Below are 16,555 nucleotides of genomic sequence, written 5' to 3'. Positions count from 1 at the left end.
GGTACTACAGCAAGTAGCAACTCAACACTGAACGTATAGACAACACACCTCCTTCCCAGGGTGTTATTTTTCATTTGACACCTGGTTTCCCCAGGCTCACACTTACGGCTTCAGCAGGCAGAAGCTCTGACACTGAATCAATGGAAACCACACCTCGTTCCCAGGCTGTCTTTTTCCATTCGGTTCCTGTTTTCCCCAGCCCCCATTTACGGCTTCAGCAGGCAGAAGCTCTGACACTGAATCTATGGACAAAACACCTCCATCCCAGGCTGTCAGTTTCCATTCGGGTACTGTGGTCCTGAGCCCCCATTTAGGGCTTCAGCCGTCATCGGTATTTCAGCACGTAGCAGCTCTGACTCTGAACCTATGGACACAACACCTCCATCCCAGGCTGTTATCTTCCATTCGGCTCCTGTTTTCCCCAGCCCCCCAATTTACGGCCTCAGCAGGCAGAAGTTGTGACACTGAACCTATGGACACCACACCTCCTTCCCAGGGTGCTTTTTTTTATTTTAAACCTGGTTTCCCAAGTCTCACACTTATGGCTTCAGCAGGCAGAAGCTCTGACACTGAACCTATGGACACCACACCTTCTTCCCAGGCTGTCATTTTCCATTCTGCTCCTGTTTTCCCCAGTCTCCCATTTACGGCTTCAGCAGGCAGAATCTCTGACACTCAACCTATGGACAGACAACACACCTCCTTCCCATGCTGTTTTTTTCCATTTGGTTCCTGTTTTCCCCAGCCCCACATTACAGTTTCAGCAGGCAGAAGCTCTGACACTGAACCTATGGACACCACAGCTGCTTCCCATGCTGTCATTTTCCCTTCGGCTCCTGTTTTTCTCAGCCCATTTGCGACTTCAGCCATCAAGGGTACTTCAGCAGGTAGCAGCTCTGACACTGAACCTATGGACACCACACCTCCTTCCCAGGCTGTCATGTTCCAGTCTGCCCCTGTCTCCAGGCAGAACTAATAGCCATTTCACAGGGCTGTTCCTAGTTCTGGGAACACACCACCCAGTGGTAACAATGCCTCAGCCCATTCCTCCACGCATTTACCTGCGACACGGGCAACAGATAGACAAACACTTCAAGCTTCCTCAGTCCCAGGTCTCCCGTCTCAGGCCAAACTGGGGGCCAACGATGTGCCGAGGCCTAACGAGTGTTTTCTATTGGGAAACCCAGTAGCCTCAGCACAAATTAAAGTCCTAGCCGCTCCTGCAGCCTAGCCACCGCGAGTCAGCATCATGCAGTCAGCTTTGCCCTCTTCCGTATTTGCCACCACCAGCAACATGCAGCCAGCCTTTGGCGACAACCCAGGCATTCTCCCTAGGTCTGTGTCCATTGCTACTGTGTTTGGAGTTGCCACCAGGATGCCCAGTACTGGAGACGGTAGCTCGCTCTTTGCCGACACCACACCGGGCCCACTGTTCATGTGACCTGCAACCCCTACGGCCGGTGGGAGCCTTGGAGTTGGTGTGTCAGCCCCAGGCCTCACTCATTCAGAGGCATCCAGACCACTTAACTTTGGGACAGGTCTAAGTGGGGCACCCAGCACCACTTCTGTTCCTACTTTGGGACAGACAACCTGCCATCTACCTACCACGGCAAGGCTGCTGCAGTAGGAGGGGCAGGCACCATCCCAGCATTTGGGAACATACCTGATTCCACCTTAAATCCAAATACCTGGGGCCTACCTGCGCTCAATACAGGTGGTACGGTGATGGCAGGGGACAACACCATCCCCACGATGGGAGGCCCTAGTGTTTCTTTCCACTTTCCACCACTGCACACAGGGCCCATCTGGACGTAGAAAATCTACGTTTAAAAGTTCCATCACCAAGGAGATGAAATCTGTGTCAAGGGACATGTCAGTTTCCACCTTCCAACAGAGCACACCACATCTGCTGGAGTTGCAAGTGTGGTTACCACCCGTGGGTTTCAACACACTTCTAGTTCTACCTTATTTCCGAGCACAAGGGGCCCACCTGCCCACTAGGTGGTGGTCGTCTCGGAGGGAACAACATCATGCCCATGATTGGAGGACCTGGTATTCCCGCTTACAACTGGGACCCACCTGGCCAATACACAGGTGGTGCGGATGGAGGGCACAACATCTCACGGGTGCTGGGAGGCCCTGTGTATTAACTGCCATCAGACTTGGAACCCATCTGTGCAGAGAACGGGGTGGGGGCGCCATGGGGGACAGCACCACACCTGCTGTGACTGCATACACTTCTGGGGCCGCATTAATACAAGGCACCTGGCCCCCCCCCCCAGCCAAAACCCAGGTGGCGCCACGGGGGACAGCACCATCCATATTTAGAGAGGAACCTCTACTCTCAGGAAGAACACTGGGGCACCCAAGTCAGGACACCCCTCTGACTTAGACGAGCCAGCATTGTGTTTGGAGGCTTCTGGTCAGGGCAGCTGTGCCTGTGCTCATAGGAGCCTGGCAGCCTCATAACTTGCCCAGGGCTTCATAGGAGCCATCAGCTAATTCCTTTCTTCTACGAAGAAACTCTACAAATGAAGAGCAGATCTTATTCTGCAAACTGTGTGTAACCATGAATGGACTTTGCCTCACTGGAAAGTGGCTCAGCCCGTTTAAGTGAAACTTAACCTCCTCTCTTCCTACAGCAAGCCGGAGGACCACACCTCAGGGCTGTGCAAGAGTGAGTGTGTGTGTGCATGTGGCATATGAGCCCACTTCAGAACTACACCAGACTTGAGAAGTTCCAGTTAGGAGAATGGAAGAGAGCTGCCTGTATCATCCACTGTGCCATCCCTGGCTTGACTGTTAACTTGGTGGACCCAAGCCCCCAGCCAGTTTCCCTAGACTTGGAACTGGCAGGATGCCCACTGCTGTTTTCAGATGCTTCCTCTCCCCCTATGCATTTGCCTCAATGGGCCCTTCTCTTTCCCAGCTTTATGTACATATATATATATGTCAATAAAACCTTGTTCATATTAATCTGCTTCTGTTTATGTGTCTTTACTCACTGACTCAGCTGTAGAGGAAGAACTGACATATGTGAGTGGTGACGTGGGAGCCAGACTTGAAGACACCAAAATTTTGTGTCCCAGTAACTGGGATGTGGAATTAGGCACACATTATGGCTGCATGTGCTGAGTCCTGAAATCTGTTCTCAGTGTAACGAGTGACAATCAGGAGGAACTAAGGTCCAGAGGAGGGATAGATGGGGTGACTCACCCTGGCTTCTCTGTATGTCTCTCAACAACAAAATGTGAAGATGATACCTGTCATTGGACAGGGAGGAACAATTAGACACTATGTGTCCATTGTCAGAGTGTGCAATGGCAACAATAAGGCTGAGAAAATAGCTGAATGTGTTCAGTCTGACACTCATACAGATAATCAGTCAGGCAAACATAACGACGGGAGAAAAAACTCACTAGATGTCAGAACTGCTGCCTCTCGAACAAGAAAAGTTTCCAGCCAGAGACGACGCTCCTCCATGGCCCGGATACATTCCATGTAGATTGAGGCGCCCATCACCAAGGCAATCGATATCATCAGTGCTGCCCAGGAAAGCAGTCCCATGCCTGTGACAGAAGCCTTAGATCGTGTGCTGGAAATTCTAAGAACCACTGAATTATATTCACCACAATTTGATGCTAAGGACAATGATCCTCATGCCATTGACCTTGTTGGGGACTTAATGTCTGATGTTTTGTGAAGACCATCCAGGAATGAGTATGTTCTTTCAACAAAAAACCTTCAACAGGTTTCCAGCAGTGTAATCACCTCCACCTTCCTTCACAACGTCCAATCACAGATAACTCGGGCCATGGAAAATGAGGAATTCTGGGACTTTGATAGTTTTGAACTGGAGGCTGCCACTCATAAAAGGCCTTTGATTTATCTTGGTCTCAAAATATTCGCTCGCTTTGGAGTCTGTGAAGTCTTAAAATGCTCTGAGACAACGCTGAGATCATGGTTGCAAATTATCGAAGCCAATTATCATGCTTCTAACCCCTACCACAATTCTACACATTCTGCCGATGTGCTTCACGCCACTGCCTATTTTCTCTGCAAAGAGAGGATAATGCAAACTTTAGATCCACTTGATGAGATCGCTGCCCTCATTGCAGCCACTGTCCATGACCTGGACCACCCCGGGAGAACCAACTCCTTCCTGTGCAATGCTGGGAGCGAGCTGGCCATTCTGTATAACGACACTGCTGTGCTCGAGAGCCACCTCACGGCCTTGGCCTTCCAACTGACCACTCGTGATGATAAATGCAACATCTTTAAAAACATGGAGAGGGATGACTACCGGACTCTGCACCAGAGTATTATCGACATGGTCTTAGCCACAGAAATGACAAAGCACTTTGAGCACGTCAACAAATTTGTCAATAGCATCAACAAGCCCTTGGCAGCATCAGAGGAAGATGGAGAAACTGGTAAAAATCAAGAAGCCATAATCACTATGCTCAGAACTCCAGACAACCGCAGTCTGATCAAACGAATGCTGATTAAGTGTGCTGATGTGTCAAATCCCTGCTGACCCCTGGGAAAGTGCAGTATCTCAGAATCTGGTGCACGTATCTCAGAAGAATGTTTTTCTCAGACTGATGAAGAGAAGCGACAGGACTTGCCTGTAGTGATGTCAGTTTTTGACAGAAATACCTGCAGCATCCCCAAATCCCAAATCTCTTTCATTGACTATTTCATCACAGACATGTTTGCTGCTTGGGACGCCTTTGCAGACCTGCCTGAGTTAATGCAGCGTCTTGACAACAATTTTAAATACTGGAAGGGACTGGATGAAATGAAGCTGCGGAGCCTCCGCCCACCTCCTGAATAGTGGGCGACACTGCCTGGGGCCCTGATGCTGTGTCCCTCTAGTCACTTGGGATTCCTGAGGGCAGAGTTCCTTGGTCCTTTCGTCCCCCGGTCTGCAGAGCCTGTAAGAGCACACAGGGATGTCGGCAACCTTCTGTAGCCACCATCTGATGCCACTGCCATAAAGTGAGACTTAGTCCACTCAAGGTACCTGGGCCTGCTGCGGGGGTGCTTCAGAAAGTCACGTGAGAACCATGGTTTGCCTTCGCGTCCATTAAAACACGAGCTCAGGACTGCCCCTGCAAAGGACGGAGATGGATTTCCTGCCAGTGACAGAGAGTATCTCATTAAAATTCCTCAGTTATGTTCAGCACTTAAGAACAGCTAATGGCAATCGGATCTTTTTTCACATCATAGAAGGTGCAATCACTCACTTTGGAACACTACTGAAAGTGACTTCTCTTTCAAAATTGAACAGAAAATGCAGACAAAGAAATTTTGAAGTTGATTATTAATATCAATTATTAAAATGTTTTATTTTATGAGAAGTTCAATATTTTCTATGAATTTAAAAATAATTCAAAGTCAAAGCCAACTTTAAATGCCATGACCAAATTTATGATTCATATTAATTAAATATGCATTACTTCGTGTACAGACTTATTTTCATAATGCAAATTTCAAATATAAAATGACACAATTTTACTGCAAAAAAAAAAAAAAAACAAACCACACTGGAGGCTATATAATCCCTGATGTGTGATAAGGAACCACACTTTATGATTGTACTTTTCGAAAATGTTGAAATGTCTTTTGCAAAAACAAAACAAAACAAAACAAAAAACCACACTGGAGGCTAGATAATCCCTGATGTGTGATAAGGAACCACACTTTATAACTACTTTTCAAAAATGTTAAAATGTCTTTTGGGGCATCTTTTTATTCAATTGAGACTTAGGCCAGTCATCTTCATACATTCCCACTACACTCAGAGAGGATGGATTTGGCATCCAGGTTCATGTATCTGGAGAAACAAAGGAAGAGTTCATACCTGCTCTGTAATTATTGAAAATTTAAGTTGACCTCAAATGTCCCATGCTGCTTAAAATAGCAGAAAAGATCCTCTTTAATAACTGGCTTGGCTCTGAGCTAACTCACTAAAATATCAAATCACAAGAGTTATAATTGTGCCCAGTTATGGCTGACCCTAGAGTTCTGCTGGGCCTTCACTAGGTTTCATAATGGCAAAATTCCTGAGTCTGTGCAGCCTATCTTCCACTTGGAGGGGAGAACAGAAACTCATGTATATTATCTGGTAGGTTCGCCAGTAATAAATGCTATGGAGATTAAGCAGTATATGGTGAGGTGAGATTGTGGGCAGGGAGAAGCAAGGCTTTCAACTTAAATGGTAGACAGGATAAGTCTTACTGGGAAGGTGGAATTTGAACAGTCTAGAGGGATTCAGATGAGTCAGACATCTGAGGGAAAAGCATTCCAGATCATGGGAATAACCTCTGCAAGGCCCAGAGGAAGGATGCCAGTGTCCTCAGGGAAGAGTTAGTAAATAATGTGGCTGGAATAGAGTCAGCAAGTAGTAGGGAGGGAAGGAGGAAAGGAGGACAGAGAAGATGTGTGTGGAGTTCCATGCACACCATTTACTGATTAAGTAATCACAAACAGTTAATTCAACCTTCAAGTGCTTCAGTGCTTTTCCTATGGCCTACTGACCTCTCAAGAGTTTTGGAAGGATAAAATAATGTAGGGAAGTGACTTATAAGCCATTGTTACTCTTCTTTACATAAGGATAGATGGATAGACAGGTAGATATAGATAGATAGATACATAGATAGATAGATACACAGATAGATACATAGATACATAGATACACAGATAGATACATACATAGATAAGATAGATAGATAGATTAATAGAGTTAAGGACTGAATTTCTGTGCCCACCCACCCACCAAATTCATATGTTGAAACCCTATCCCCTTATGTATGATGCAATTAGGAGGTGGGGCCTTTAGGAGGTAATTAGGTTTAGAAGACGTCATGAGGATGAAGCTGCCATGATGCAATTAGCTCTTATAAGAAGAGGAAGACACACCAGAGTTTTCCCTCTCCACCATGTGAAGAGACAGCAAGAACGTGGCCCTCTACAAGCCAAAAAAGGAGGACTCACCAGAACTAGATTTGCCTTGATCTTGGACTTCCCAGACTCTAGAACTGTGTGAAACGTCTGTTGTTTAAGCCACTCAGTCTATAATATTTTGTTATAGCAGCCTAGGCATACTGATACAGATGGGTAAACAGGGAGATAATGATTGATAGATGATAGATAAATAGAAAGATAAATAGATAGATAGATATACATACATACATTCATACTCACTTCAATGACAGATGGAGATACTGCGCATATACGTATGCTTAATGAACTCCTTAGAAAGCTTTCACTTGGCAATTCAACTGGGAGATCCCCTTTTTAAAGGGAGCATAAAAGTGCTTACTTTTATGAAGTACACACATGGAAAATATAACTCAGCCTAAAAATGCACAGCACTGAGCCTAGTGCAACATTTATGAGATTAGACATGTAAAAACAAAGAACACCATCACAGAGAGGCTTCCAGACCCCTCCAGGCACCCAGGCGCCTGATTCATTTACTCTGAGTTGTTTGTTATGGTTCCAGAGGATCAAAACTCCTGCTCCCGAACCCTTTTTGTTTGTTTTTTTAGATTCCATACATGCGTGTTAGCATACAGTATTTGTTTCTCTCTTTCTGACTTACTTCACTCTGTATGACAGACTCTAGGTCCATCCACCTCACTACAAATAACTCAATTTCATTTCTTTTTAAGGTTCAGTAATATTCCATTGTATATATGTGCCACATCTTCTTTATCCATTCATCTGTCCATGGACACTTCCATGGACAGTTGTCCATGGAAGCAACTGTCCATAGGTTGCTTCCATGTCCTGGCTATCATAAATAGAGCTGCAATGAACATATTGGTACATGACTCTTTTTGAATTATGGTTTTCTCAGGGTATATGCCCAGTAGTGGGATTGCTGGGGCAGGACAGGAATAAAGATGCAGATGTAGAGAATGGACTTGAGGACACGGGGAGGGGGAAGGGAAAGCTGGGACAAAGCGAGAGAGTGGCATGGACATATATATGCTACCAAATGTAAAAGAGATAGCTAGTGGGAAGCAGCCGCATAGCACGGGGAGATCAGCTCAGGGCTTTCTGACCACCTAGAGGGGTGGGATAGGAAGGGTGGGAAGGAGACGCAAGAGGGAGGGGATATGGGGATATATGTATATGTATAGCTGATTCACTTTGTTATAAAGCAGAAACTAACACACCATTGTAAAGCAACTATACTCCAATAAAGATGTTAAAACAAAAAACAAAAAACTCCTGCTACCTGGCTTCAGAGAATCTCCTGCCCTTGTAGTCAGAAATGCCTCCCAGAAGCAGGGTTGACATCCAGGTTACTTCTAATAGTTCCACACCTTCCATCTGTGGTGCCTGGCAATATAACCAGGGACAATTTTTAATTTTAAAAATTCATACTTCTTGACTTTTTATTTTTTAAAAAATGGACTTCAAAGCTGAAAAGAATGATCCTGATAAGGCAAGCATTTAACAAATGTATGAGAGATTTAAAGATAATTTTGAATTTCATGTTTTGATGCATTTACACAGTTGAAGCTATTTCTAAATAAATAAAAGTATTTTTTAATGAAAATAATACATGAACATGATAGCAACTCAAATGATACTGAAATTCAACCCATCTAACCCCAGTTCCCCTCTCCAGAGACAGGTTTTTGCTACTTCAATGCCACCCCCATAATTCTAAACATTATGTTTATCCTGCTATATCCATTTTAGATCAATTTTAACACCCTAACATGAAGGAGGAAGAGAAACTCCTACCCCCACTACTACTCATCACTCTTCTTTTCTAATACATCATATTCATGTCATTACTCATACTGCTTCTCTTTTGTAACTTCATGTAGTTTTCCTAGCTTTACTGATGGGAGAAGTGGTAGCATAGTAGCTAAAAGCACTGGATCTGGACATGGACCACCTACCTGGCTTGGAAGCTTTCTTCCTCAGTTAATTAGCTCTGCAATCCTGAGTAATTTATATAACCTTCCTGGGCCTCTGTTTCCTCACCTGTAAACCGAGGAAATGGATGATACCCATTGCACGGAGTTTCTCATGACAATGCAAATAATAATAAGGCATTTGCAGCCTTTAGTATCCAACACGCAGAAGCTCTCCAGAAATATTAGCTCTAGTATATAGCTATACTATCAACTTTCTTATGGTATCAACTTTCCCCCTAATCTCATCATTTTCTTTCTGCATGAGACTATTTGTGCACCCACAGCTCTCTGTCTTTCCTCTCCCCTGTACAACTCACCTTCTGTCAATACCATGTTTGTTTCATTTGTCTGTGCTGATCACATTTACATTTTCTTATGCAATCACAGCAAAGGGTCCTGTGTTTTATCTACAGGTTGACAACAAGAGTTGAAAACCAAGAAGTTATATTAACTATTTAAGTTTTGCTCAGTCCTGGGGACAAGAGAATGGTAGGACTGTATTTTCTTCTCTCTAGGTATGGCGCCCCTACTTCTGTCATTATCAATTATTTAAACTCATGCTATATTTTAGTTTGCTTTTTACTTCAACTATTATCTTCTCACAAGATTTCATTACTTCTCCTAAAATTTCACCCACCTTCTTCTTTTTTCTCCCTGCACTATTTGCCCATAATAAATTAATTTTTAAATTTTCAAATTCAATATTGTTTCCTTGGCTGGGTCCCATCCTTTGCCAGAACGCTTGTCCCTCCCCTACTCAGTTTGGAAGCTGTAAGACCAAAGTAAGGATAAGATCTTAAAAGAAAGGGGACCAACTTGCTTTTAGGCTAGGCCAGAAATAATGACTAATTACTAATTATGGAAAATGCATAATTCTGGCCCTATCATCCTAATTTCCTTGCTTTGTGGGAGAGCTAACCATCTGGATTTCAACCAGGTTATTATGAGGCAGGTAGTCCTTATTCCATACTGAGCCAAATACTGCTCTAGGCCATCAGTGAGATCTCACCAAGGGGGTCTCATGTATCTTGTAAGATTAAAAATTTTGTAAGGCACTTCAGGCTAAAACTCTGATTAGTAATAAGCAGGGTATTTTCCCTGAATATGTCTCTCAAGAATTAGAAGGTGGCTTGGGGAAGATTTGAGAATTTCAGACTCACGGATGCATGTCTTTCTTGTCCTAAATATTTTCCTTTTAGAGATCTAGAAACAGCCCTTGACTGTTATGAGACTGCCCAGGCCCTCCCTGACCCAGTCATTGCTGTGAACCCAGGTTGATGTGATGTAGTGAGGCTGCCTAACCAGCAGTTCATACTTTACCTGAGACAGACCTGGGCGTGGTCCTCTCAGCAGTCCCAGGACAGGAACTTTCTCTAATTATTGAGAGACACATGCAGGGAAAATACCCTGCTTATTACTAACCAGAGTTTTAGCATGAAGTAGCCATACAAAATTTTTAATCTTACAAGATACATGAGGCCCTTGGTGAGATCTCACTGATGGCCTAAACCAGTATTTGGCTCAATATGGAATAAGGACTACCTGCCTCAGAATTACCTGGAGTACTGGTTGAAATCCAGATGGTTTTCAGATGCCCCTCCCAGGTAAGAAAACCGAGGCTTGGAGAATCCCACAGGTGCTAAGTGGTAGAGCCATAATACGTATCTCCTGGATTTGTCCAATGCTGAGGAACTGGGAGAGACAGAAAAACCGAACCAAACAAAACCACTCTTGAAAAGTTGTCTCTCTGAGGTAACTAGTACTTTTGTCTTGAATTCACACCAAGTTGGAGATCAGAGACTTTCTTAGAAGTAGGTTTTCACAAGACGGAGGACAAATGAAAGTTTATGTCTAAAGATATGGGGATTCGTTGGGGTTGGGGGGACATTGAGATAAAGGGTTCAAAACACGAGCACCATCAATTTCTAGTTTGCTACAGGACTCGCCCAGGCTGTTGTACAGACGCTTGGAAACGCTGACTGTGGTGAAATATCTAAGCTAGCCACGTGGACAATCGCTCAAAACTACTTTTCTGTTTCCCCTGAAACACGATTTTATTGATTACACCAAATAAATATCTCAAAGTTATGACAGAAAGTTGAGTAAGTTATATGCTTGGAATTGCATTTATTATTAACAAGCACAGCTGTAGTGCTTAGACTATAACAAGTACTATTCTAAGTGCTTTGCAAATATTAACTCACTTAATCTTCATAATGGCAACCCTATAGGTAGGGAATATTCATAATATTCACTTTTTTGGAGGAAACTGAGGCCCAGAGAGGTTGAATAGCTTTTATAATGTCACACAGTAAGTAGGTGGCAAAAACCTAGGATTAAAACCAGACTGTCTAGACTTTCATCACTTTGCTGCGTCACCTTATTTTAAGTTGTGTTTAGGGAAGGGACTAAATTGACAAGACTCTGAACTAAAAGGAGAAGGGAGAAATGAGAAAATGAATCATCCTAGAAACTAGAGAGGATTTAGGCTCAGAAATTTCTAGTGATGTGACCCGGAAGAACAAGAACTTGGTTGGTATATTAATGTGGGGTAGCATCTGAATCCATTGAGAAATGGTTTTGTTTTCTTTAAAATTTAGAAAGGCCACTTGGATGAAGATTAATGAAAAAAAAACGTAGAAAGGAAAAGAAGAAGGTGCCTTAAGTGAGACATAACTGCTTCCCTCTAAGTACTAGGGGTGGAGTCCTGTGGGAAAGGATGGAGCTCTCTCTAAAGGTTTGTCACCAGGATGAACAAGGAGAAACATGGCAACCATTGTACTGGTTTTGATGATCCCTCAAAACCACGGCTTCAGTTTCCAAGAACTACCTAAGGTAGCATACCTACCGTGTGTCAGACATGCCACCAAGTGTGTTTCCAGTCACACATTTTAATTGGAGAAATAGTTCCTATGAGGTACGCATTAGTTCCCTATGGCTGCTGTAACAAATTACTACAAATAAGCTTGCGTAAAACAAAACACACTTATTTTCTTATGGTTCTGGAAGACAGAGGTCCAAAACCAGTTTCCTTAGGCTGAAACCAGGAGTTGACAAGGCCGTCCATCCTCCTTCCAGAGGCTCTAAGGGAGAATCTGTTTCCTTGCCAGCATTCCTTGACTTCTGGCCACATCAATCCAACCCCCACTTCATCATCACATTCTCTTTGGAGTAAAAACTCCCTCTGCCTCTCTCTTACGAGAACACCAGTGGTTACATCTGGGTCCATCCAGGTAGTCCAGAAGAATCTCCCCATCCCAAGACCCTTACTTTCATCCCATTGGCAAAATCCCTTCTGCCACTTACGGTGACATTCACAGGTTCTGGGGATTAGAATGTGGACATTTGGGGGCAATGGTATTATTCAGTCTACTACAAAGTAGATACTATTATCTTTCTCAGATGCAGGAAATGAAGTTTAGGGAAGTAATCTGTCTCGGGTCTACAACTTCCAGCGTAGAGATTTAAATTCTACCAGTGAGACTTTAGGACACACTCTAAACAACTTTCATCTGTGTCCTTAACTACTGCATAATCCTTGGTTAAGAGTCACACTTAGGTATCAAGACCCAATTGAATAAAACACTATGTACTGTCTCATCTTTCACTTTATTTGCCTGGTGCATTTGTGACTCTCCTGCCCAGAGCAGAACAGTTCAGAAAATTGTTATGTAGGTTTATAGAGAAAGCATTTACTGTTTGATGTGCACGGAGTAATGGAAGCTTTTTTAAAATAGAATATGCCACCAAGTAGTGTCATCACCATTTTAAGTATTTAAACAACCAGACAGCAAGAACGAAAAGCTACAGACGCAAAGGTGTCAGGGACATGTCTAAAGGCAACCTGCCAGAAAAGGGCTGGTGCCAGATGCCAGATACCCAGGCCTGAATTCATCCTATCCAGTCCTGATTATGCACCTGTTGAGAGGGCTTGTGGCTCATCACCCAACACATGAGTCTTTATATCCCAGCTTCAAGACGGAAATTAGCCCAGGGATCACAGATATTGTACTAATCACTAATTCATAATCTGCTATCCCCATCCTTTGTGGGACAGAACTGGGCATGTCTAAAATCCTTTTCTGCTTGAGAAAGAGCAGAGCAGCCTTTGCTCCTCTGGCTGTGACCTACAACTGTGCTTTGCAAAGGTGATTTGGCAAGTGCAGCTGCAAACCCAAATCCAATATCACACATCTATGGAAAATTCCAGTCAAGTTTTAGACCCAGTCACAGTGCATTTTTCTGAGGATCAGTAATGATTTGCTGAAAATCACTAATGCTCTCCGTATGCTGGCTGATAAGGGCATGATCTATGCGCTTACTATACTCCCTTTGTCAGCTCCACTGTGACACAGTTGCCTGTGGGATTCCTTAGGAATATTGGAGGTATTTAGGCACAATTTCAGGAGCTGCTCTTGCCTGTATCCTCTCATTTCTTAATCAACATTTCCCAGTTGAGACTATAAATAATTCAACTTGGGTGGGTTATCAGAGGCATTCTTCCCTACTCTACTCCATTTGAATCTCTGTGCTCTTTAAGTTTCACACACGTGGCATCACATATTTCCTATCACCGCTATTTTCAACAGTCAGGGCTACAAAGGTAATTGGCACGTTCATTAGCCTTTCCACTTCTTCCCCCCTTGATTGTTTAAGAGTGATTTGTTAAAGACTGTGCATTTCCATGTTTTGCAAAGCTCAGTGCTACAGAGACAATATTGGATTTCTGCCCTGGAGAAACAGACATTCTGTTCATTGTTCTCCTCCTCTTATAGAACAGAAAAGAGATTCATCTATCATATAGTTACTCAAGGTTTCTCTACTTGCATTGCCAAGGATCTGGATAAGACTGGTAATACTCCACATTTTCTGTTGGAAGGTACTATGCATTCCATAAAATTAAATCCACACCATATGAGAACTTTAGTCTAACTTCTCCTCTATTGATTCATGAAGTTTGGCTCACTGAGATTTCCCCTCCTCATACTATTGTGAAGAAAAGGAATTGTTGGCCAAATCCATGGTCAAATATTTATATTATGTTTCCCAGTTTGTCAGTTATCTTTATGTTTGGGTTGCCTTTTGCCGTGCAGAATTCTTTAATTTTTATGAAGTCAAATCAACTCGCCTTTACTTTATGATATCTGTTTCATGTTCTGCTTAGGGACAGACTTTCTCATAACAAGAATTTGATTTCTCATCCTATTTTACATCTCATCCTATTTGTTTCTTGCAATGGAATATTACCAAATGTATGCAGCACATACAGTCCTCGCTCTGAACAGTTTGCCCATGCATGAATTTCAGTTACCATGATTTAGTTAAATAATCCCAGGACCCCAACAAAACCATCAAATTTCAGTTACTGCCATATTAACTGTGAGGAAGGGCATAAAGTACAAACTTCACAGCTAGTTCTTAACTCCACAAATCACCTGGGATATAACAGATGTGTATCATGATCAATGAACAATCAGGTCCCTTCTTTCAAACTCTGTAGGTGCTTGGCCACTGAGCATGTTATTCAGTTCTCATACAGACAGCAGGATACATGTACTGCTTCAAATAGAACCATTTATTCTTCAAGTATTTTGGAATTTTCCAGCTTTGTTTTTGTTATTGATTTCCAGTTTGACCTCACTGCAGTCTGTGAACAGACTTTATATGATTTCTGATGTTTCAAATTTATTAGAGTGTGTTTTACGGCCGAGAATGTGGTCTGTCTTCGTGTATACTTCATGTGAGCTTGAGACAATGTGTATTCTGCTGTTGTTGGATGAAGTAGTCTGTAGATGTTTATTATATCCATTTGGTCGATGGTGTTGTTGAATTCAGCTTTGTCTGTACTGATTTTCTGCCTGATAGATTTGTCCATTTATGATAGAGGGGTATAAAAATCTCTAACTATGATAGTGGATTTATCTCTTTCTCCTTGCGGTTCTATTCACCGTTGTGTCACGAATTTTGATGCTTCGGTGCCAGGCACATAAACATGAAGAACTCTTATGTCTTCTTGGAGAATTGACCCCTTTATCACTATGGAATGATAATGCCCTCTTTGTGCCTGATAATCTCCTTTGCTCTTAACTCTGCTTTGTCTGAAATTGATACAGCTTCTCAAACTTTCTTTTAATTAGTGTTAGCAGGATGCAGCTCTCCCCAACCCTTTACTTTTAAGCTATATGTTCCTTCATATTTAAAGTAGATTTCTTATATTTGGATGTTGTTTATCAATGCTCTGTGACAATCTCTGTCTTTTAATTGGTGTATTTACACCATTGGTATTTAAAATGATTCTTGATATCATTGACTTAGTATCTTTCATATTTATTGCCATTGTTCTTTGTTCCTTTTTTACATTCCACTCTTTTTCTGCCATTTCTGGTTTTAATCAAGCATTTTATATGACTCACTTTTCTCTTCCTTGAAAATCCAGACACAATGTACTGGTGAAATTCACTGCAGTACACTGTCCTTTATTGATGTGGTGTTATAGAAGCATTGCACAGTCTTATGATTAGGTCTCCATCTTGTAATGAGCATGTGCTCCTTAGCTGTGAATGTCACAAGTGCCTCTCAGTATTTTCGCTCACCTTAGGTGAAACACAAAGGCTGGCAGGGGTCAGGGTAGGATATTTCCCTTCCCCCAGGTCAGTTAGCCTCTGACAAATCCCCATAGGTTAGGCCTCTGGTAAAACAGTTTCTCCTGAGGGCAGGCCTTACGAAGCATAGCAGAATGCTCTGGTGTATTTCAAAATTGCTCCTTTCACCCTCCCCCTGCCAGAATTCCAAGGGGATTTTCCTTTCACCTTCACCTGGTGGTCACAACCTGGTAGAGCTCAAGAGACAAAACTCACAAAAGGATGGGGGTTTCCCTGGAGTTTTTACCTCACAGACTTTTCCATACAAGCCTCCAGCAATCTGTCAAATACAGTTCAGGTTTTCCTACCTCACTATTGCTTTCCACAGAGATTTCTGATCTTGCGTTTCTGTTCCGGTAAGCTGTTATTCTCTGTATCTGCTATTTGCCTCTCCAATTTGGGGCACGGTGATTTTTCCTGTGACCTCACTTCTCTAATGAATCTAAGAAGAATTTTTGATTTTTCAGTGTGTTCAGATATTTACCTGTTAGGACAGAGTGGCAACTTCCAAGCTCCTTCCATGCTGGACTCAAAACTAGAAGTCTCATAAGTGTTTTTTTTTTTTTTTACTTTTTTTTTTTTTTTCGGTACGCGGCCTCTCACTGCTGTGGCCTCTCCCGTTGCGGAGCCCAGGCTCCGGACGTGCAGGCTCAGTGGCCATGGCTCATGGGCCCAGCCGCTCCGCTGCATGTGGGATCTCTCCAGACCGGCGCACGAACCCATCGGCAGGCGGACTCTCAACCACTGCACCACCAGGGAATCCCTCCACCCTTTTTTTGATCTTGATCGAAAATTTAGCAACACTTCTTTGCACTGTATTCAAATCCCAAAATATAAGCAAGCCTGCATGTATACAGTCTCACTGAAATGTCATAATTTTAAACTATGTATGACCATGAACAATGACCTTTCCAAATACTCCATGGTCCCTCTTTCTTCCTAGGTGTTCAGAGTTTTTCATTCCTACAA

General features: G+C 43.0%; 1 protein-coding gene and 1 pseudogene across 10 annotated transcripts in view; one reads left to right on the top strand and one right to left on the bottom strand.

The window, feature by feature from the left end:
* Positions 1–16,555, bottom strand: part of LOC109551192 (uncharacterized) — a 99,995-nt gene that overhangs the window by 60,796 nt on the left and 22,644 nt on the right. For 4 of the 10 annotated variants that reach the window (XR_012330497.1, XR_012330503.1, XR_012330494.1 and 1 more), the window contains 2 exons: positions 8,252–8,355; positions 5,027–5,138 (listed from right to left, as the gene is read on the bottom strand). The exons of 5 other annotated variants lie outside the window; for them this stretch is intronic. Coding sequence is in view for 1 of the 5 variants with exons in the window: in XM_073801893.1 (XP_073657994.1) it covers positions 5,785–5,839; positions 8,252–8,355 (159 nt within the window). In the remaining 4 variants the exon portion in view is untranslated. Of the gene's footprint in view, positions 1–5,026; positions 5,139–5,159; positions 5,840–8,251; positions 8,356–16,555 lie in introns of those variants that run through there. One more of the 10 variants, XM_073801893.1, reaches the window with a different exon arrangement.
* LOC109551084 (high affinity cAMP-specific and IBMX-insensitive 3',5'-cyclic phosphodiesterase 8A pseudogene) lies at positions 3,248–4,837 on the top strand (annotated as a pseudogene).

The sequence above is a fragment of the Tursiops truncatus genome, chromosome 1 (assembly GCF_011762595.2).
Source record: "Tursiops truncatus isolate mTurTru1 chromosome 1, mTurTru1.mat.Y, whole genome shotgun sequence".
NCBI lineage: Eukaryota > Metazoa > Chordata > Mammalia > Artiodactyla > Delphinidae > Tursiops > Tursiops truncatus.
The sequence above is the reverse complement of the archived record's forward strand: the minus strand, read 5'-3'. Positions and strand labels throughout refer to the sequence as shown.